This window comes from Colius striatus, chromosome 9, assembly GCF_028858725.1.
Source record: "Colius striatus isolate bColStr4 chromosome 9, bColStr4.1.hap1, whole genome shotgun sequence".
NCBI classification, from domain to species: Eukaryota; Metazoa; Chordata; class Aves; order Coliiformes; family Coliidae; genus Colius; species Colius striatus.
Window position 1 is genome coordinate 30,606,573 of NC_084767.1, and position 24,440 is coordinate 30,631,012.

At 41.2% G+C, this 24,440-nt stretch overlaps 1 protein-coding gene across 1 annotated transcript in view; it reads right to left on the reverse strand.

Moving 5' to 3' along the window:
* The window catches only part of TMEFF2 (transmembrane protein with EGF like and two follistatin like domains 2), a 138,524-nt gene that overhangs the window by 6,402 nt on the left and 107,682 nt on the right, over nucleotides 1-24,440 (reverse strand). Inside the window, exon 8 of the mRNA XM_062002495.1 lies at nucleotides 741-864. Within this exon, the coding sequence (XP_061858479.1) occupies nucleotides 741-864 (124 nt within the window). The remainder of the gene's footprint in view (nucleotides 1-740; nucleotides 865-24,440) is intronic.

The following is a 24,440-nucleotide window of genomic DNA, read 5'->3' on the forward strand; positions in this document are numbered from 1 at the left end:
GCTCCTCTCAGAAGTATTAGTGGTGCACTAACCCTATTGAATTAATCCTTGAGCTTCCACTCTTCTCTCCTGTATTCCCACAGAAGCCAGCAGTTTGAGAAAAGGATATTTTCCAGTTGAATGCAGAACCTAAAACACAGCAGCTGCAAAGAGCACAATGTGCCCTGGCTGGCTGCGGGAGCTGAGAGAAGCTGGCTTGAGGATCAATTTTTCTCTCTCAGTCCTATGTCCCAGGAAAATGGTCCTTTTCTTTGCCACCAGTCCGCTGATTGGACTTCAGAAGTAATGTCCCCACCTTTGCAGGCAGGCACTCACTGCAGAAACATGTGCTTTTGCTACTATTCTGCCCTGCCTAACTTTCTTCACAGCCACTTCCCCCTGGCCCCAGCTTGCTGCCTCACGACCATCACTCCTGCCACAGTAGGGCCATGTCCCTGGTGGCACTCCTCTCCTTCGCACTGAGGAGGCTGCCCACTCTGACCACTTTGTGAAGAGTTTTTAAAAATATATCTAAATATAAATGAAGGTTACTGCATGTTTTTACAATCAATATTGTGCATAACTCAATACACTTTTGCCACATGAAACGGAGACTTTGTTTCATAATTTAAGTCTAATGGTCTTTTTAGCACAAAACGCCACAGTTAGCACTATTTTCCATAGTTTACCTAGATTAAGTGTTTTTATAAGTCAGCATTTTCATCTGTGTAGCCTTTCCTACTTGGTAGGACAAGGGTTACCTGCAAGATGGTTCCAGCATGTTAGTGGAGTGCTCACACTTGCCATGCATGCAGAAGCCATTGTAATGCTCTGGACAAGGGATGTAGATCCCTCTTGCACTTTCTTCCAGTTTGTTTGCATTCTCTGTGAACACAGGTGAAGGGAACATTAGCCAGACAATGTGAGATATAAAGTGAAATGACAGAAAGAACTCAGAAAGTTCAGAAAGTAAGGGAAATCCAAAGAACAAGATGTGAAAGATATTGTTTATGGAAAGCAAGAGCAAGGGTTTGCACCTTGAAACACATAGGCTGATGTAGATGCAAGGCTTTGCAAGGCTTTCTGGCATTCTTTTGTGTATCTATTTCCTGTTGAGTTACAGCAAATGAAACACCACAAAAAAGGATTTGACTATTCGACTATTACACAGTAGCACATAAAAAACACCCCGTCATTTCTGTAATCCTCTACAGACTGTGTCCTCACATCCAGGCAAGGCTAGGAGGCAGACAGTGGACATTTGCATGCAATATACTGTTACAGCGCACTTGGTCATACAGCATATCAGAAAGAGAATTCTATGACTGAAGTGGAGGAGCAGGAGTCTAGAGCTGAGGTTCATCATCAGTGCTGCATGTCTGTACCCCAGAGCCCACTGAGCTCCTCTCCACCCTACTGCATGAGTACTTTTGAGCTACTTTTTGTGTGCCTGCTTCTGCAGCTGTTAAAATAGTCACTGAAGCTGCAAGTCCTGGAAAAGATTTCCCTCCACGTAGCCAGGCAAATGGAGGCTTCATTTAGTTTTGAGACAGGTATGTGTTCAACATTTACATCATGAGCTGAAATGCAGAATGCTACTTGCAATAAACTCAATATGGATTTTGCAGGCTACAAAGGTGTTAATTAACTTGAATAATTTTGGCAAATTCTTCCATTTAACCAATACTTAAAATATCTCAAATGGTAAAAATTTTTTTTTCTGTGATAGTATCATAGAGCCACAATTAATGAAAAACAGAAGAAAAAAAGTCTCACGATAGATGTCTGAGGAAATGTAGTTCACACACAAATAAGCTGAAGCATTTGTATCTTCAAAAGGAAGTCCTTGAGCGTTACGAAACAATTGCAATTTGTGTTCTGTCTCCAAGCCAGTCATGCCGACAGTAGCTACGCTTAGGTATTATCCCACCTTTGGGAAAAGTGTGTGTGGTAGATCCAAGATCCAGATTTTCATAACAAATATCTTTCCTGTCACTGCTGTTCAAAGAGAGTTTTAAGAGTCTCTAATGACTTACACTAATGAAGTTGGTTATATTGTCCTTATGTTAAAACAGGCAAGGCCAAGCACTCAGCAAATGAGAATGACAGGGCAACCTCTGCATCCCTGCAGACAGCATTTACTTCTTTCTTATGAGGAAATGCTGTGGGATCTGGGACTGTTCAGCCTTGAGGAGACTGAGGAGGGACCTCATTAATACTTAGAAGTATTTGAAGGTGTATGTCAAGAGGATGAAGCAGCACTTTTTTCTGTAGTGACCAGTGATAGGACAAGGGTTAATGGACACAAGCTGGAACACAAAAAGTTCCAGCTTGTGTCCTTTTTCCTGTGAGGGTGATGGAGCCCTGGCACAGGCTGCCCAGGGATGTTGTGGAGTCTCCTTCTCTGGAGGTTTTCAAAACCCGCCTGGATGCATTCCTGTGTGACCTGATCTAGGTAGACCTGCTTGAGCAGAGGGATTGGACTAGATGATCTCTAGAGGTCCCTTCTGACCTCTACCATTCTGTGATTCTTTGTGCCTTGCTGACACTGGGGTGTTTGTGTGAGGCTGCTGTGAAGGCTGCTCAGGACAGTGCAGTGCAGTGCAGAGCTGGCAGCACTGTGTAGGGATAATTCCTGGGCTTGGGGCCGGTACCTGGCTCTGGGATGGCACAGACAGGATGAACTAACAGGAGACATGTGATGGGCATGGTATAGCCTTCTTTGAGGTCTTGCCAAGGAATTTCTGCTTCTGGAAAGAGGTGTGAGCAGAAGGTGTATTTGGTCTGGCACTAAACACTTTTGGCTACCTATCAACGTCTAGGAGAGGCACTGGCTATCAGCATGTGAAATATATACATAGATTTTTCATCCCACCTGGACTTCATGTCTATTCCTCTTTTCCACCTGGAAATCTCCCCAGAACAGAAAAAAGGTGTGTGACTTGTGTCAGCTATCAACAGACATGCATGTATATCCATTGTGCTCAAGACCTGGACTCCATTTCCATGTAGTGATCATCCATGCACCATGCCTGATGATTTCTGGGTGTAATGGACCTCTGCTATGGTCCACATTCAAATATATTTCTGTCCAGGAAACAAGAGATCCACATTAAATATGCATTCTTTTCTGCTGTGGAAAATGTTATGCCATTTCCTTCAAATCTTCCATTATCAAAAGTAAGTTTACTTCCTTTCTAAAGAAGACGGCCTGCATATGTGTGTGTATCTCTGTTCCTTCCTTCTCAGGTACCAACACATCTCTGCAATGTACATGTGCCACCATCAGCCTCCTCTCTCAGAGGAGCCAGCATTGCTGCTAAAACCGTAGGATGCCATTTGGTTTCCTTTTTTTTCACAGGCATGCTTCAAGGTGGTGAGGGAAATTGTCACCTTCAGGACAGACTAATCTGCTAGGACTCGAGAGGGGGACCAGGACCTCTCTCAGACTTGCAGATGCTCTCATTGTGTGTAGGCTGGTAAAACGAGGAATTTCTCCTCCTCCTGCAATCATGTGGGTAGAAAACGTGTTTTCTTTAAAAAGGTCTCCAGCACACTTTAAAATAAATCTAGGATCCTGCAGAATTTGTAATTACATTTCTGAGTGTAACCTTATGATGGAAAATGCTTTACTGAATCATAAATGAGATGGTCCAAGTTCTGCTAGCATCTCATAGGATAAACTCTTCATATGGGAACACTTGTCTTCTTGCTAGGAAGAGACTGCAAAACCCACACACAAATTGTCTGTAGTTCCTCTTTGGGGCTGATGACTTCTCTAAAAGAGTTATGAATTGAACACAAAAGCTGAGGAGAAAAAACTTGGATTTAGTTTGATCTGCCATTTTGGTCATTTGAAAGACAAACCACAATAAAAGCATCATTTAGTTCCACCTAAGAAGTTCCCTTCTAGCACATTTTGAATTCACTCAAACTATTTCCTTGCCTCAAAACAGGTCTTCTCATCACACAAAACATCCTTTCAGATTCAAAACAGACACCCAAATACTCAGATATGCTTTAAAAGTTCCTTCATGTTAAAACTGACTGCTCTAATTTCTGAAGGATCTGAGGGCTTTTCAGTAATCCAGCCACTGATGAGATACTAAGCTCATGAATGCATCACAGGGATTACATCACTATGAAATGAGAATGATAAATCATTTCTAAAAAGAGAGGATATAAATAAAAAACATGTTTAAATTATGAATCAAATAAGAACTGTAAAAAGTAAAAAAACCCACCTAATTTAAATAAATTAAGACTTCTCTCCTTTTTGTAATTTTGGATTACTTCTAAACTCAGTACTGGGGGCAATCAGCATTGATTAGATTATAATATCACTAAACTAAGGAGCCCCTTTACCACACCAACCATACGCCTACAGAGAACAGAGCTTACATACAAAGTTAGCCACTTTTTTTTTCCCATGCACAGCAGATCAGTTTTCATCAAGCAATGACAGACCAAATTCAAAGTTAGGCAGGTTTCAGTAATGTTAAATTAATTCAGTAGCTCTTCTTCAAACTTTAGACTTGCTGCTTTGTTATTGGCAGCTTTGTGTGAAAGCTTTATTTGCACTGAAAAGTCAGACTTGTGCTTTTTTGTGATGGCTACAACTTGAGACAGAAGCTGTAAAGTGGAAAGGCAAAAACTGGACTGACTGGGTCAGTCCCTCCCATCTCTGGACAAATGTAATTTCTGTTGCATTTCTCAAAAAGTTTCTCCTTTTTATTTAAAAAATGATACACCCCTACCCTCCAGATCAACTGTACCCAGAAATCTTTTTCTTGAGGCATTAAATGCCACTTTGATGAAGCCAACATATTTTGCATTTCTGCAACATTTTTTGCATCTTTAGCATAACATGACATTTCATATTGTTCATATCTTTTGTTAGTGCCAGAACATGACATGATAGCTAACATGTAAGATACAATAGTCAAAACAGATTGTTTTTAAATGTATTGAGGCCAGATGCTACTTTGTGCAGACTGAAACGGCTTATCATCTTGCTTACTCGAAGTGTCTCCTAGTTGAACACTTGCTCTCCAGCCCTTCTGAGGATGGCAGGGATATGCTGAGACGATGAGCTATTTTGCTGGGATAAGAAACTGTATCTTGAAAAGTAACCCAAGGTGAATGACTGTCCACTCAGCTATCTTGCTTTTCCTGATGGATTATCTTCTGAAATGTTAATATAATTATTTAAAGCTATCTTGTCTACATTCTTTAAGATCTATGGCTGTTCCTGTCCTCCATTAAGAAGGAGTGGAAATCCATATTTTGTATTATTTTTATTTTAATTTCTGGTTTAGCTATATGTCCTTCCTTCAGTTTTTGGAAGCTGAACATGCATCATTAGGATTCTCAGGTAAGTATTTCAGTGAAGGCTGAAACTCAAGAGCTGAAAGAGTCTGCCTAGCTGCAGGACCTGACTTTGCAAGTGCTAAAAATAATGCAGCCAGACTCTTCTCTGGGCAGCCCTCACTGGGAGCTTCCCAGTGAGTTAGCGTGGACCTTCTGTTACACAACTGAACATGTGGAGTAGCACCGATGACAAATGATTAGTGCCCTTGATGAGGATTATACGAAGTACTGCCTGGAGTGTCCAGAAAATTCTTTCCAAACTGTCATAGTTTAACCCCAGATGGCAACTAAGCCCCACACAGCTGCTTGCTCACTCCTCCCCGGTGGGATGGAGGAGACAATCAGAAGGGAAGAAAGGAGAAACCTCATGGGCTGAGACAAGGACACTTTAACAGGTAAAGCAGAAGCTGTACACAAGCAAAGCAAACCAAGGAATCCACTCCTACCTTTCCATTGGCAGGCAGGTGTTCAGTCATCCCCGGGATGGCTGGGCTCCACTGTGTGTTAACAGTTACTTGGGAAGGCAAATGCCGTAATTCTTCTTCCCCCAGCTTTATATGCTGCATACAAGATCCCATGGTCTGCAATATCCCTTGGGTCAGTTGGGGTCAGCTGTCTTGGCCATGTCCCCTCCCAGCTGCTTGTGCTCCCCCAGCCCACTCGCTGGTAGGGTGAGTGAGGAGCAGAAAAGGCCTTGGCACTGTTTAAGCACTGCTCAGTAATAACTGAAACATCCCTGTGTTATCAACACTGTTGCCAGCACAAATCCAAACCATAGGCCCTTATCAGCTGCTATAAATAAAATCAACTCTATCTAAGTCAAAACCAGCACACAGACCCAAGTTCCTGCAATCCTCTTCGTAGAAATTAGATAAAAATCTAAGCAAAAACAGGATTCTTATGTCCAAAAATGGACTGGACTGCTGAGCGCTTAACAATCAGTTCTGCAGGGGTGATAATTCTGTCATTCTTTATATTTGAATCAGTGAGACTTTCTAGGGGATTTAAGGCAAGCAAATTAGAGTGCCACAGCCTGTAAATTCTCATGTTAGCATTTTCACTGTTGTACAGCATGTAATGTTGGAGCTCTTGGAAATAGTAACTGATTGGTTATACCCATTTAAGAAAATATTGGCTCACGTACAGTGTTAATACCTAGTGTACAGTCACCAGTGGATGGAGGCAGGTGCTGAAGACACACACACACATATATATATACATAAAATCAAATAAGGGATGGGATGATGAATGATGTGCAGCAGAAGCTATTTTGACACCCATCTCATTGGAATGAGTGGTTAAGGAGAATTGACTTACATAATAATTTAATCTTTTCATATTGCTGAGGTCAGTCAAATTTGCAGCCAAATGCTCTCGCTGATATTGAGGTAGTGACTCCTTACACACCATATTATCAGAGGATTTATGAAGGATGAAAGAGATTCTTGGGTCAAATGTATGTCCTTAACCTTCTCAACCCCTTTTGGAAGTGTGTTTCCCTGCACTGTTTTACCTCCTTGGCAGCCTTCCCAAAGATATGCTGCAAGGCATAGCATTGGGAACTTACTGAACAAAGATCTTCTGCTCTGCATGGTAGAGACTTGGTGCAGTAATTCTTATTTGAAACCAGAATAAGGGTCCAGTGAGTATTAACCTGTGGATAGGCAGAGGATGTGCTGAGTTTTGTAAACAAGCTTCAATGATTAACAAGGGGTGACTCGTAGGAATGAGTTTATGGGCTCATGAGTTTATGTTACTCATCTGCAGTCTTCACAGACCAAGCATCTGCTGCTCTTTTGGAGTATAAGGGAGCTTCCTTGGCCCAGGAACATTTGAAGGTCCCTCTGCCTCTTCCTCATTCCTCTTCCTCAGGAGGAATGGGGTGGTAGTGGTGTTGCTCTGTCTGAAAGTGCAGAATTGCTCTAGTAGGTTTTCTGGTACTTTCCCTCCTCTCTAACACAAACTGAGGTCCCACAGTAACTTATGAAGTCCTTAAGCAGGCTTTCTACTTACTTGTAATGAAGAATTGTGATGATAAATGCCAGCTCTGATGAGGGAAAAGGGATTTCTCTCGAGTGTTTGCTGAATGGTTCCAGACACCCTGCCCTTGACAAAGCTGCCAGCAGCCACACTGCAGTCCACCAAGACAGTCACACTTCACCATCAACAGCTGTTCAGATTTGACCTATTAATTATCTTGACAAAGTATGGCTCCCTTCTTTTAAAACCTTGCTCTTGATCTTACAAATAAAGAGTGTCTCTTTACAATAAAAAAAAATGTGTACAAGCAACTTGCATGAACATCACTGTTTGGGTAGCCACTTGAGTGCAGATTCAGAAGGAAGTGGTTGCTGCTGCTGCTTAAGAGAGAGCTCACCAGCCCACTCTCCTGAGAGCTAGTGGAAAGTGAAGACACCAAATGTCATCTGAAAACGTCTGGCACCATTATGCTGCAGCCTTAGCCTAAACTCATCCTGCAGCCAGTCCAAGTACAAAATTCAAGCTAGTCTTTCTACATAAACTGTGCAAAAAATACCCTCCCCACACATTACTAAGAGAAAAAAAAAAAAAGAACTTTGTGAATTAAATTACATTAATTTCTTTTCTCAGGCACAAAACAGGCTTGCTCAACACAGTAATTTCTTAATTTTAAATGTTCCTGTGCAAATGAGTTCCCTGGAATAAGACAACATCCACTTTCCTTTTTAAAAATAATCTAGTGCTTTTTATGTTTGAGATGATGGCAAGATGTCCTACTGCACTTGGAAAAAAAAATATTGTGCTCTGTCTTTTGCAGCAATGTATCGTAATTATTCAGCCTGCTGCCATAATTAATAATAGAAACCAATGAATTAAGACGTTAATAATCCCCAGATGTTCAAATGGAGAACAAAATACTTCCATCTTGTCAGCATATATATGTGGGCTATGCTATATATGTTAAAGCTATCTCTGAACTTCTGAAATTGAGAAGCGCTTTTATTTGCAACATCTGTGAACACATTTTCCTTATTTGAGAAGATTGCTTGAAATTAGGCAACTTGTTAATCGTTTTCCTGCACACAAAAAGTCCATTTGACTGCTCAAAACTAAATGTAACCTTATTTTTTTTAACCCTCATTTGTTTTTTCAGTGGCCATAGTCCACCTGTATTAATTGGCTAGGCACAGATGACTTACTCTACAGACTATACAGACCCTTAGCAGCTGAGGCTCCTACATACACAAGCAGGTGCTACCAAGTAGTGACTGCACTACAAAGTGCAATACACCCCCAAAACAGCACAGCAACACAAGCACATGCTAGCAACCATTGCTTACATGTCTGGACAGGAACACCCAGTAAAATTTGTCAAGCTGAAGGAGACAATAAAAAAGTGCCACCTCGGCTAATGTGTTGCTCCAAACCAGCATTTTCTTAGCATTCAATTGCTCACACTAGACACAAGTCCTCCCTGGACTGACTGTTTAATTCAGAGAGGTAAAGTAGGCCGCTGTTTCATCTTGTCTGACCTCCTCTGCTTCTCTACCACCACATTTCACCCCTTTTGAGCCTGTCGGTAAAAACAGCAGTGACCACTGTTTAAAGCAGATGCTGCCTGCATAAGTGTCCCCACACTGGATTTCAGGACACCAAGACAGGATGCACTGACCCCTTCCTTCAGCAGCTTCACGAAGTGGTTCATCGCTATGTGTGAATGGCACCTGCCTGCTTTCCAGTCTGGCACACTGGAAAGGTCTTTCAGCTCCCCATGTTGTCTCTGTGCTAGCTGTCACCAAGTCATACCTCAACACTTTTGTGGATGAACTATACAGAGAGAGCTCTTAAAGACCCCCACTGCAGGGATCAGACTCAAGGCCTGCTATCATTGCTATGGATGTGATTTTAATGGCCATACTGTGAATTTATCAAAGCCCTAGGTAAAGGGGCCCTTATAGTGCCCCTCTTTTGTGCAAAGACTGAATAAATCTGAGTTAACCTCTTTCCTAGATTAGATTAAATCCCTTTTTGTGCTACCTTGGTTAGTTTTTCTCGCTTGCCTCTGATTTTCCCTTTGTTTGGATCCCCCTATCTAAGAGAGAGACCACCAGGCCCCCAGAGAGCGGCTTCCTTCCCTTTCAGAAACCAGTCATTCAAAGGAATAAAGTTGTAGTTTTCCTCCTTTTGTATGATCTCCTTAGGCAGCTCATGACAGAGCACTTAGAGGATAAGTTAACTTTATTATTATTGTAATTCTGTGTTGAAAAAAAGTTGGTGTCAGTTTAGAGATTTGTGAGGTTTCCTCCAATCAGGCTGCATGCCTGAAGGCAGCAGGGTGAATGCTGTTTCCATCACAGGTGGCACAGCACAAGAGGAGTGGGGTATGAGAATCTCTTCCCAATGTCTTGGCGAATGGATCGCTTTCCCTCCCATCTTCTGAGGGCAGTGAGTACCAGACCAAAGCTCCTCTTTATGTCCTCCCCTCTAAAAAAGCATGCAATTTACTCTTTAATATCAGGTTAAACAGAGATTGAAACACCATCCCAGTACGTGGATGTCTGCAGAAGAAGATGCTTCTTTATATGAACAAATCATGTCGCCCTCAGAGCATGCAGGCAAGGATCTACAAAACAAGGCAGAGGGTAAGGAGGAGCAAGCATCTCTACATTCAGCACTGTCTTCTAGGGCACAGGAGCCAGACCATCACCTCTACTGTACAGCCGCATGCAGCATGTAGAGACACATGCTTCTCCTTAGCAGCAAAACCAAGCAGCAGCTATTCACAACCATTCCAAGTCTAACACACAGCACCACAGAAATATTAGCTAACTTAGTTAAGTGGTGATTAAGGAAAAAAACTCTCCAAACTTGACCAAGTGGTATCCTGCTGTTTCTGCTTTGTGTGCTACCATGTGATTTCTGTATCAAAGCAGCCTTGCTAGTGCAGCACTCTGAGAGTGGCTTATTTATATGTAGATGTGGCTATATGACATTTCCAAATGCCATATATTTGCATATGAAGGTTCCACTTTTTTCTCCCTACTTCGAGTAAACAGAGTCTGCTGCTGCTGCTCCAAAGCAGTGCTTTCGCTCAGCTGTAGCTTTCTAAGAACCATCCTCCTTAAGAAGCTTAAGAAAAAAGTGAAACACCTCATTTTCATGACTTGGCAACCTTGGTTATCAAAACAGTCTATGGGAAGGTCTTTTGATTTTTTTTCTGTACTTTTGATACCAAACTGAGAGCAAGAGAGCAAAACTGCAAGACCTGAAGATTTCACATGAAATGGCTACAGATAATCTGCATTACAAATCAATATTTGCAAATAGACCTCAGACACATGATGGAAGCTTGTGGTCATCCTAAGAAAGACTGTGGGTCACATTCATTATAGTGATGAAGATGGTATTGATTTTTGTCACTGATCTTTCACTTGAAAACAAGAGCAGGAGCCTGTTGCAAGAGCTGCTGGGGAGCTCCAAAACTGCAAACCTAACGTAAAAACCACAGCCTTATGTAATGCCAGGAAAGCCAAATGGACATTATATATTCAGCTTTCTTGTCAAAGAAAGATAAGGCTGAAGCAGATGGTACGTGGGCAAAGTTTCAACCTGAATACATTGCCTTCTAAAAACCAACAGTGCTAGGAAAACAGCCCAATTTTGTGGCACGAGGTGGATGAACAGGTTACCTGCACGTTGAGGAGCTGCCCAATGCGAGGCCTTGAGGTATGTGCTACGGAGGAGCTCGAAGAGCTTCCTGTTGGCAATGTGTGTATGGAAAAACAAGAATCTCAGCACCTCTCATGTACCACCTAGCACGAGCTGTATGAATTATGTATAACACACAGCTTGAGCCCCGTCCTGCGCTGATATGCACAGCCAAGGGCATGTGCTGAAGGGAGTGGGTCTTTGGCCATCGCCAAGCAGCGTGGGAGCTCTGATGGAGTGCAGAGTGGATGGTAGAGTCATCAGATGTCAGTTGTCCTCTCCTCTCACAGCTCTGCTCTGCTCCATGGCAGCTGGCAGACCACCTCCACATCCCCACTACCCTGTGGGTGGGTAAACACTGAGCTATGATCTGCTCCCTCGAGACTCTGCTCCATCTCCTGCTGGTGGATGGTAACAGGCACTTCCCAACTGTGACAACAGGCACAATAACCACCCAGAGTCACCATCACTGCAGTCTTGGCTTTTGGAGTTTCACTTATCTGCCTCTGCCACTTCTAAAGGACATTGTCCTCCTCCCCCCTGTCAGCTGTCAGATAGCATCAAATATGACAAATGGGATGAGGTGCCAGAAAGCTGATAAATACTTTTGATATGGCCCTAAAAATAGTGAAAGGGATATTTGTACCCTTCTGACACTTTTTTAAGAGTAGATGGATATGCATGACCTAAGTTTTAAGATGAATGTCAAGAAAATTGATGTGTGGAGTGAAGAAGATCATTTTGCCAGCACCACCCCAAGGGACAGCTGAGTAACGATGTCTCCTGTCTCCCATTTCCCAGCTGCAGGTGAGTGGGGAGGGGGCTGCTCAGGGAGGGCTGCGCCTTCATTGTCCATCTGTGAAAAAAGGATTTGGCTCACCAGTGCAGGTCTGCTCACCTAGGATGTACCTGCTCCTCCATGGGGATGATGAAATGGGAAAAATGGGTGTAAGTGCTCTCAGTGCTTGGTAGAACCCTGTGTGGCTGGCTGGCAACATGGCTCACACAAAGCAGGCTGTGACCAGCTGCAACTGCAGTACAGTTTTGAAGGAATTAAAACTGTCTAGGGACATCTTTCATGAACACAATGGGATAAAACACACACAGGTTCTTATGGAAGAAAATGCTAGATTGGGGAAATTTTGGTGCAGATTTGTTCTGGAGGACTAGTAAAACAGGCAACTGTAATGCCCTAAGTTTTGCCCTTGCAACTGCCTCCCGGCTAACTTGTGCTCCATACAGGATCAAGCCTGGCATGTTTACAGCTGCACGTTTAATTTAGCATTTCCAACTCATCTCCAGAAATATGGATGTCAAATACATTTTTTTCTTCTCCCTTTCAGTCCCTACAATAATGTAAACTCCAAAGATCTTCAACTCACTTGTGCAATCTCAGTGTCCTGAAGTTATTCCCTCTTCGGCATCTATGCAAGTGTCTGTCAGGAATTTAGTATTGATGCAATTAGTGGCTCTTCCATTTTTTAAAGATCACATTGATCAAAATTTCTTTTAAGAAATTTAACTGTGGATTAGCAAAACATGTTTCCATGTCTGTATGGAGATGCACTTATCATCTTTATCTAGCTGATCATACTCAGAGGAACACACACATCTTACGCAACACAAAGCTGCATTTTCCATCAATTCTTGCCCTGTCCCTTCAGGTATGTGAGTGGCTTTTACTGGCAGAAAGATCAGGTAGGCAATCAATGAAATGAAGCAGAAGCTTCACTTTGAGAAACTGCTGCAAAGAAAACTGAACTCTAATCCAATTACCAGATTGTCCTCTAATTTTCAAAAGAAACTCCAGGTCTGAACGGATTGTTTTCTGTGGAGAACAATGGATGGTAAGAAGCAGTATTTGAAAAGGTCTCCAACTTACATTTAAGCTTGCCAGCATGACATTATGAGAATTTACTTTTTGGTTGCACACTTCAAACAAACTCAAAAAATTATAACTGAAAGCTAGAGTGAGTGGCAAAACTGTCAGGGAGGTTTGATGGAAGGCATGGAGATGGAAAGGTTACCCAGGTATGTGACAGCATGGACAAGTAGGCTTAGGGACGTCATTTTGGCCACAAGTCATTTCCTTCAGTCCTTTTGACAGTCTGAAGATTTTACAGCCCTAGTTTTGTAGTAATTTTGTATTCAATTTTGATTACTAAAAGCAGACCTCTTTTTCCCTTTTTTTTTTTGGGGGGGGGCGGGGGGCGTATGTCAGTAAGTTGCTGCCAAGCTGGAATGTGACACCCATTTGGCTCCCTTCCTTTTTTTCCAAGGTAGCATCTGTGCTTGTAAAAACATGCTGCCTGAGAGAATTAATCTAGGAAACTGAAGAAAGAGCTGCAGATTTGGGGGGAAATGTATATAAGAAAATAGGAGACTGAAATAAAAATACGTAACTCCTAAGTGTGGTATTTTTGAATGCTTCCTGAATCACGTGCCTGGCAAATCCCTTGTGCATATCTTGGTTATTTTAGTTGCCAGAATACGACCCTGAATGGCCTGTGACTACTCAGAGACAAGTCTGTTGTTGGCTAAAAGCATGGTTTCTGCCAAACTTCTGGGCTATTCAGAAATGTAAATACATTTTATTGGCATATTGCAAAACCGTGATCACTCCTCCGTACAAAACAAAGCACTACACTTCCTGAGAGATGAAATCTGCTCAGTTTGACTCTATTTTTACTCATCTGTCTCCCCTGAGTCCTGCATTGTAAAACTGTGATGGTAATGGGTCTACACAGTCTACAACTTTGCTCTCTGTATCTGCCCAGTTCTACTGATAAAATATTTTGTGGCTGCTTAGAGGATCAGTTTCTCGCAGACTGTATGTTACAAATTACTATGTGGTAACCAGGAGTTCAATGTTTCCTTTCCCATGCCTGAAGCTGGAAAGAAACCACTTACTAGTCCCAATTTGTAAAAACATATAAAATGCCACTGCTGTGTAACCTGCTATATTCTTTTACCAAAGATACACTTTGCTTCCCATCTGTCATGAAACTGCAACAGGACAAAGCAGAAACCTTTGCGTGTTCTTCATTTTGCAACAAAAGGATCCAATTTCGCTGTATAAATTTAAGCTTTTTGTTTATTATTCAAACAACAAATGTCTATATCAGGCAATAAAAAGTCTCTGAGATGAGTCAAAGAGACCACACAATGCTGCAGAATATATTTGCCCCTATCAGTATCCTCAGGAGCTAAAAGAGACTCCACTGGAGCACATGTTGCACTGAAGACACTGTTACAGAGCCATCACCTCTCCTTGCCTGACGACTGCAAACTCCTCCAGAAGCGCCATATCCTTGAAGTGATTTCTCCATGGACGCAGCTCCGACTCTGCCTGCTGAAATAAGCCAACAGCAGATGGGCTCTGGTTGCCTTGTGATGTCCATGTCCTATTAAACTCTTCTCTTCAGACCCCAGGGCTCTCCCCACCTCTACATGTCAATGTATTTTGGCGTGACAGGACACGGTGTGACTGGGGAGCTTGCCCCGTTATTACTTTCCATAAAGAGTAGAATAGCTTCTCTGCACCACAGAGGTCCTGAGAGTTGCCACTGGTCACACAGCCCATTTTGAAGCACAGCCACAAAAGTCTGTTAAGAACATCTTTTTTATAAATGAATACTTACATTTACTATTTTTGTATGCCTGCACACATTATTATTGTCTTACAAAAGTGAACGGTTGAGATGGCAACTGTGTAAATAAAGGGTTTGGTATTTTATCTCAGCGCCCACTCCTACAACTAATATTCAAAATGGGAGAAGTTGAATGGAAAAAGAAAGGGTAATTTCAGGAAATGGAAAATTTACTAAGAATAAAAATGGATGGAAAAGCTGTACAGAGAAATCATGGAATCATTGATCTAAATGGCCATTCTCCTACTAGCTTCAGCAAGGCCAGAATTTTACCTACTGCCTCTTTAAATTCTATTCACTCTTATAACAGTATTTTAAACCAAACAGCTGACATCTTTCTGCCCAGCCAAGGCCTTCTAAATCACTGAAATGCAGGACAGAAAAAAATCTGCAGTGCCAGATGTGTCTAAAAACAGTCACAGCTCTTGTTGCAGCAATCTGCAGAGGAAAATGTTTAGCATATATCATGCCTGACAAAGCACTAATAGTTTATCAGTTTTAATATTATAGACTAATAACAAGCCCTTCCATGGCAACTTCATTTGCAGAGCACAGAGACAGGCAAGACTTCTGCTACTTGATTTCAGAACAGTGTTTTTTATTTAATCCTTTCCCATGCTAGCTAAATGAAAGTACACTTCCATTATTAAATGAAATTGTAAATTAAATACTCCAGGGAGGGGGTGTTTTTGATGTACACCTGATACAGCTTTAAAACATAGACAAAAAAAAAGGGAGATTAAAACTGTAGAGAGGGGTTTAGGTTTTTTTTTTGCCTCCTGAAAAATATTTTGCCATTATATAATGCTGTCTAAGATGGCTAAGGCTGGTGATAGCAGCAGTAGACAAAGAAGTGCATTTTGATTCAGTGCTGATAGCACTCTTGAAATGCACTGCCACTGGTTCTGTAATAGCACATTTCATTTACAGCTGCTGTATTTTCAGGAAGAGAGTTTCACAGTAACTTAATGCTCGTGGTAAAATGACAGCCCAGGTGTGTAAGAAGTCCCCTTGCTAAGCAGGTAAATGCAGCTTTTTGAATGTGAGTTATTAACAGTGCCTCATCTTGCTCTGTGGTACAGATGTACGCCTGAAATTGCAAAGGCTGGGTTCTTCCCAAATGCAAAGAAATGCTTCTATAAACAGAAGTATAGGAGAACGTGTAGCTGATATTAAAATCTGCATCTCTTATGGCATTTCCTACTTCCTAGAAATCATTTCTATTTTTCTTAAGTAATAAATTTCTGTCACTAGTGTTTTCAGTGTGTCATACACTAAATGTTAAAAAATACAAAGAATTATGTTGCATTGTTCACGCAATCAGTGCAAGATACGGCTTTTAGCAGATGTATTCCATGAAAAGAAATAGAACCATCAAAGTGAAACTGATGTGGCAAGATACTTGTTTGTCTTTCTTTACTCAAATCTACTAAACTTGGAAAAAAATGCCACTTGTCTCCATGTAGTCTAACTCTGAAGGTTTCTCAAAAATAAATACATCATCTCCTTTTTTTCTTCCCCAACCATTTTTCTTTTCATTCTAACAGATTCATTTATACTTCTTGAGTCTAGGTGAAAGCCTTTTTTATCTTAAGGCTCAGGTTACGATTTGATGTGTCTAAATGATCAAATTATCTTGTGTTTGTATTGTAATTTAATGTGATACTCCATCTAGAAAAGACGATGTTTCAGTCAGTGCTAAGTAGCAACTTTCCTTACCATACAACTTATTTATTACAACTGTCATATGCTTTCATCTCATGGTATTTTGATATCTAACATATCATAAGGAATGCCAAGACATCCAATGAAACAAAATTCTGAAGAAATTCAGTTTTATGAACATTTCAAAATTTTTTTTTTTTTTTTTTTTACATTTCAGACTAGATCAAACACAAATACTTAAATGTTGATGTTTCCTGAAATCAGATATTCTAGTACTTCATTATAACCTCAACTCTCAAATCCTTGGGAAGGCTCTGTAACTCCTAACAGCAGATTTACAGAAAGTAGGCCTAAAATAAAGCTGCCAGGCATAAAAATACACTCTGGTACTCCTTAATATCCATTAACTAATTCAAACTAGTGTAGTGGATAACAAACAGCTGCTGTGCACCATTTCAAATAGCATCCTTCAAGAATGACTCGAGTTAATGAAAGTGCCTGAAGCCCAGAGGAAGAGTAGAACTGAGGGTAAGCAAAACTCCTCTCTGATTCCAGAAAACAATACAATTTTTACCAGCCTATTCCTTGGGGAAGACCGTCAGAGACTTGTCTCAAATAGTTTTTAAACTTTCCTTTCTTGTAGGGGAGGCATGGGGGTGGAGAAGGGAAAGAAGAAACTATCAAGAGGGAAGTGACTTCACCAAAAGGCCAATGACAGTTGGTATCTACCATCTTCCTGGCACAAGGATGAAATGCTAGGAGTTACAGATCAACACCTAAACCAGCACCATAGCTGACAGTCATCATGCAGATTATGGGAAGAGTCACCACTCCACATGATAGTTGGTCTCAGACTGTACTTACAAACTTTCGCTGGTCCTACAGAAGAATCAGGCTGCACAGTTTTTCTATACTCCAAAAAAAGAAATCTAAGCTTCTCTCTATGACTTGTAATATGAAGTGAGTTTGGGGCTGCCTGAAAGTTACTTTGTGGCCAAATGCATTATGCATTATGAGGTGCATTATGAGCTCTATTGTTTAATGCTGATACATCTCAAAGAACAGACCTGAAAGTGGGGGGTATCTCATTCAAGAGTGGCAAACATACACTATTAACTAGATGCCACATCATAATTTTGTCAGATATAGAATGACCTTTTTTTTGATAACTGTAAATCTCTTGACAAAGGCAGAGCCCACATCTTTGTGGGACCAAGTGTTATAGTATCGAGCTAAGAGTTATGTGCCCAAGCGAAGGGCAATGAAGCTGGTGAAATGTCTGGAGAAAAAATATACTTGGATTAGAAACTCCACCCTCAGTGTGAATCTTGACAAAGCTTGACACCTGAATTCATTCCCAGGATTTGAATACTTCAGAGATGCTGACAACTGTCTAATGTCTGGTCTAATTTTGTAATTTTTAGGCTGCCCATGCCAATATTGATGTTAGAAGTTGGTATTTGCTTTTCCTGTTTATTTCCTAGAGATCAAATTCTTTGCCTAGACATACTGATTTTTCAGGCTACCAGGCTTCTTAACACATCAAATAGCTTTCTTTATAACGTTCACTCACTACACAACTGAATTTGTATATTATGAGAAGAAAGCACAAATGAATTCTACAACTTTTGATTCACATTCATTAGTGACTAAATTAAGGGCTAAGCTTTAAAGGCACAAATGGAAATACTCTTTTTTCTTTGAGCTACATCAGCCTAGGCAAAGAGATGTTTAGCAGTTCACCTGAGACCTAATTAAAGTTTTAATGCTAACAATTACAGATTTCATGAGCATGACACTGGGAAATTGTAAATACTGAAAATGCACAATTTCTCTCATTATAAAATCACAAAAAAGCAGAAATAAAAAAAAAATCCCAAACAAAACAAGGTACATTTACAAGCTTGGCATATGTGATTCAAAGTTAAAAGAGAACTCTCATAAAAAGTGAGGCATTTTCTTGAGGTTGGTGCATTAAATGAGCAATATTTGTCTCTCTCCCTATTGCTCGTTTTTAAAATCTCCATAAGCTTGTTTTGATTTTGCATGCTCCTCAGGAAAACACTGTTAGGAGTAACTGCTGTTAAATCACATGGCATGGTGCTCAAGAGTGCTGTGGCTTCCTTCCTGGCATGGGACTTGTTTGTGAGTCTATTATGTGACATCTATAGTAGTACATCCATCTCTTATTCCAAAAAAATGATGTAGATTTTAGTAAGACGGAGACAAGTAGGATCTAAAGATAAATTTGACAGTGTTCTATAGAAGAAAAACACTTGGGGTAGCCAATGCTGCAGTAGTTGGGACTGACACTGCTGACTACTCAGACTCTGGTACAAAAGTAGCTGACAGTAAGATTTATTAACGTACCAGCTGGCCTCTATCTCTACTATTCCATTTTTCTTCTGGATATCAGCAACAGTAGAGGAGCTGCACGGCAGTGAAAAGGTTGCAGACCACTCTGCTATCAGAATACAGTGATCTCTCTAGGAAAAGTTTTCTTATCTGTGTTTTATTATACTTCATAAATTAAACTAAGCTGCACACAGTTATTATTTCTGAGTAAACGCTGTACTACTTTCTGCAATGGTAAACTTCAGTTTGATTTTGGAAGTCTCCAGGTTTCACACATTGAACTAAGACATCTCCTCTGTTTTACTTTTTGAAAACTTTTCTATTGGGAGTACTTGGATTAGATAGGCAAAACAAAACCAAAATGCATTCTCTCCCTGAGTCTTTTAGGAAATTATTTTATATGTGGAGATGAGCTCTGTTCTTACATCATCTTGAGTTTATGTGTCCCAGACTTTAGCTATTTTTAGACATTAGTGTTTCTGAATGATCAGATCTCTTAAAGGACACACAGGCATGTGGGGCATAATACTGTCACATCTCTTGCAGAGGGATGCCCCTCATTGCTTTCCTCAAGTTACAGTCCAAATCGACCCCTAAACTGTAAGGCCTAAAATACAATCTATAATGGGTTCTTTTTTTCTTTGTTTTGTAGAGCTTATCTGTCACTTTTTGTGGACATTGTGCATAAAACTTACATATAGTTTCATACAACCCTGCACTTGTAAATGCAACTAACAATTGCAGCAACATTGAAAAGCTTTATGTTTTAAAAGAAATGTAAGGATTGTATTATTCTTGTAGTCCCAAATGCCACGAGTGTGTACGGCTATATGAGAGCAGGCAGAGGCTGCAGCTAGACAGCATTCAAGTTGTCACAAAGCTGTCAAAACATTAAAATGTGTTTTTTTTCAATTTTAAGTGATTTGATAGAAAAGCAGGAACGTTTCCTAAAGAATCTATTTGTTTAGTGTGACAACCTCTGCCTTGGAGTTTGAGGAAACGAAAGCCAAGCAAATCTGCATTCGCAAGGATGCAATTTTCCCATCTTTTTACAAAGCTGCAGATGAGAAATGTTTTCTCTCTAGCTCTGATGGATGTGCAGTGCTCAGCAATGTGTCTCACTTGCTAATTCCATTAAGAAGAAAAGGAAAGCCTGGTTCACAAAGGCAGAGCGAAACGACATGAGAGTTTTATAGTTTATATGCCATTGCTATGCTCTGAGTCTCTATTATTCTCCACCAGTTTAGGAAATGGCTGACATGATAGTAGACACAGAATTTAACTTACAGGGACAATGTCAAGTGGTTCACACTCAAAACTTAACCTTCTTTGAAAATGTTATAATCTGGAGAAGGTATCTAGTCTGAAGTTCTCATATTTTATTCTTGGGAAAAAAAAAAATCCCACATTAAAAAAGTTACTCCATAGAAAACCAGTGCTGCTGTTCCGATTCCTGGCTTCTCTCCAGGTCCATTACAGACAATAAAGACGGCTGTGACTGAATTTGTCCGGCTCTGTACTGAGTCTGTGAAGAAAGGAATGTGTCACACCCCAGTGCTTTTCACATGTGCTGGGTCAGCGCACTGCTGCCAGTTCTCCACATTTTCTTTGATAGGCACGGTTTGTTCTCCTATTCAAAGGGGTCAGAAGTTAATGATGCAAAGTGGTGGGTTTTGATAAAGTTTTAGGGTCCTTTCTTTTATTACATAGTATTTACTTTGAGTTCCAAGTCTCCTGGACTTTTGAAGAGAGACTCTTTGAAGAGACTCTTTTAAGTCCAAGACTTTTCTTTACCTTTGGAGCAGGGAATCTGTGATGGCTCCTGTGGCCTTCATCCCAGAGCCCTGGCCCAGCCAAGGGAAGATGATGTGCTGACACAGATGGATTTTGCCCTTTTTGGTGGGGCGTTCAGTTTGCTTGGGCAACACAGCCATCTGCCGGATTACTTGCCTGAGCACCTCCAGTAATGCCAGGAAGGCCCCAGTGCCAAAAAGCAGTCTGAAAAAGATCCAAGACTGTTGTGTAGATTTGAAATCCCAGGAGAAACCAGGAGGGAGAGCAGGGAGCAGAGCAGCTATGAGCAGACGTGCAGCATTTTGTGCGCCTTAGTGCTTCCCAGGCACAGCAACAGCATCGTCAAGAGGAGCCAGGGCGCAGCCTGCGAGAGAGTGCCTGGCCTAGCCAGGACTGCAGAGGTACCACCTGAGGTTGCTGCCACGGCAGAGTTTACCGCCCTCAAGGAACCCAAAAACACGCTCAAACCAACCATTTGCGGATGCGCGTGTTTCACCCAAGGGGACTATCGGGGCTGAAAGTGCCTTCTTCCCCTTTCCATCAGCTTTGCCTCGCTGCTGGCGTTTGGCTGCTCAGACTTAATCTAATCAATGCTCATATAGGGAGGTTTGTCTGGCCTGGAAGATGCTATTATTGAATAGGTCTATCAAATTTGTCAGTGTCTTTACTGACAATTTTCATGAATATATAACATTGAAATATGGCTCATCCTTACCAACTTACTCTTTATAGTGCTCAAAATGGCTTGAAAAAATCTCTGTAATTTGATAAGGAGAAGGGATAAAATCAGTTAGGGGGATAATTGCTAATATCCAGATCTTGAGAATATAAATATTGAAGAATAAAAATAAATAGGCAAATGAATAAACAAGATGAAAACTCCTTGATTGCCCAGACTCTGAATGCAAAAATGCCACTGCAACAGCCAACTTCTTTACACATATAACAGGGAAATTCAAGAAAACATCAATCACAAGATTTTCATCTCAGACACTACATTCCAAAACATACATTACACATAAAATGTTAAAAAATGCTCTTTCATGGAAATTGCAAGAGAAAGTGTATTTCTATTGGATCTGAAGGAAAAAATCCTGCCCATTCATTTACTGACTAAAACCAAATCTTATTTTACAAACTTGATCACTGTCAACAATTTGACATTTATTGAAAAGAGTGAAAATACACCCAAATCTGATAAATACTGTTTTTTTTTAGAAAAAGGAGAGGCTAGAATTGCAGAGAGCCACAAACACACACGTGTACAGATGCTGTGTTGACATGCACTGCACATGTAGCCACAGCAAGAGTGGACTGATGAACCTGGAGAAGTGACTACCATCAGAGAAGGGCCACCTGTGGCTCACACTCCCCACATTTGCTTTGTCATGCCTTTCCAACACTAGAGTAAAACTTGCCTGTGTAAAGTAAGAGCCCTTAAAAAACCAAGGCAATGCAAAGTTACACTCCAAAAGAACAAGTACTCTTGGTTTTGCAAACTGAAAGATTTGTGTGCTATTTGCAAGTACCAACGTGACTCGAAAGAACAGGAGAAAGCAAAGATGCTGATTGAACAGACGGTTTGAATAGCTCAATATGAAAAAAATCAGCTGGGTGTTGGGACTTGTGGTTGTTCACAAAGCTGCTGCTTTCCTGGGACCCCACATTGAGCGTGTGGGGATCTTTATGGAAAAACCCGCACCACTTAGCTGCTACAATCTCTGCAAAGAACATTTGGCACTGCTGTATTAGCATAATTGACAATATCAATTATGGCCACTGCTATTTTCTCCCCTGGGTAAGTCAGTCCATAGGAGTCAATGTTTTTAAGAGTGTGTAGCGCTAACGATCTTGGTGATTTTTAGTGCCACTGAACGGCAGAGAAGAAAGGTACTCCTTGGAAAGGCACAGGCTTGGGGAAATTGCTTCAGAGGCACAATGGCTAAGGAACTGCTGCTTTTTCATACAAAGCTCCCCATGGTCAGGGTAGCACTTCCCTTCTGATGAGATGCAAAGGAGAGAAAAGTAGCACATACCACATTTCCATAATAGTCATCATCAAATGTTTCTGCACTTGAAAGAACATGAGAACGGTACGGAGCTTCCTGCGTGACAAACGCTGAGCCTGAATGTTCACTGAGCCTTGGTTTTACACTGCTGTCTTCCTTTTCACCAAATATTTCTGAAGGCCTCCTGTGCAACCTGATTTAGGTGGACCTGCTTTAGCAGGGGGGTTGGACTAGATGGTCCAACAGGTCCCTTTCAACCCCTACCATTCTATGATATCATCCTGTGATTCTGTGAAAGGCTGGAGTTGTTAATGCCTTAAACATCTGGGGACCCTGGAGACATGTAGATTGCTCTGGATGAAATTGCAACTTTCACCCTACACGCTGTCACTGTATGAGAAAATTAAAAATTTAAGCCAGAGTCACAGTCAGGTGCACAAAAAGAAGATATTAGCTGGTGCAAGTGACTGCAGTTCAGGTTAAATCAATGGATGGTACCTGGTGAGATCCAGCCAGGGGTCATAGTCACTGCCCTTGAGAAGGCTATTGAAGCCTGAGTCATACTAGAAGCCTCAAGGAGTTGCTTGCTAAGGTACAGTGATGTTGCCTTTCTGTGCCAAAGAGATCCCTACTGGAACACATTTCTGATTCAAGGCAATCAAGGCAATCAAGGCAATCAGCTGACTCACAGACCATCTCCACTACAGACCTGCTCCTCTATGCCGTACCTCTGCCCTCCTCCCTGCCTAGTAACCCAGTTTCATCCTGTGTTCCCTGCTTAACTCCCAACCCCTGACAACGTTTTGCTGCAATTAATTTTCTCCTACCCACCATCTCTCCTCCCAAGTGTGGGCTGAAATATCACTCTCTCCTAAGCAAGATCTGTTTTCTTCCTCCTGCCCACTTGAGCTCAAGGTGCCTTCTTTGTGCCTCTTCCACTGTGACCCATTTCTCTTGTCACAGTTGTGACAAGCTCTTTCCTAATCCGAAACCTGTCTTTTTTTCCTTCTTGCTACAATTCAGTTGCTTCATGCTTAAATGTGATGTCTCCTCTCTAGGTGATGTGGGTCACTGCCATTATAAAGCTAAATCATCAGACAGTAGCACACTTGGACAGATTACACAACATTTAAAAAGGGGCTGCAGGTCTACGTCTTGACTTGAGGATACCAGTGCTTTCCTCAGTTCTCCAGCAAGGAAGAGAAAGGATTTAATACAACATTACTTACCCTTATTTCTAATGTAAAATATGGCCTACTTGGATGCATTTCCTGCCCATCACAGAATACAATCTCAGCCCTTCTGGTCTCTTAAGAAAACAGACTGCAGGCTGCCAGAAAGGCTGAGAGTAATCAAGGGTTTGGAGAAAAGAGATTGAAGACTTTTCTCCTTTTGCATGATTCTTCACCCATGGAATGTCTCCTTGTTAGAAGGAAATACCTGAACTACGGCTCATCTTTGATCTTTTGGAAATTAACCCCAGAAATTACTTTTCATACAAATTTCTACCCTCTTTGCTTCATGCAGCAGCCACCCCCAACACATAGCATTCCTCTGCCTCACTGAGACGTAATTTATTCATAGCTCTATGTTTTAATCATCACATACCATTTTTAAATAGGAACAGAACAATCATTTCTAAAGGCTATTAACAACAGGGATGTCACGCACAAAAGGCCCTCACAAGAGATGACCTGCTGAATTAACTACTGTCAGATGTCTCTCCTGGTAAGAAATGTTAAGACTTGTGAAACCATCAGCTATATTTCACCTAAGTCATGCATCAAGTTGCTGAGGTAAAACCACTGATATGTATTTCTTCTCTCTTAATATTTTCAAAATACAAAAATATCACAAACTTAAGCAATGAATGCATCACCTGATCCGTTTTCACAATATCTTCCCAAAGGCTTCAAATGCTCAGTGTGAG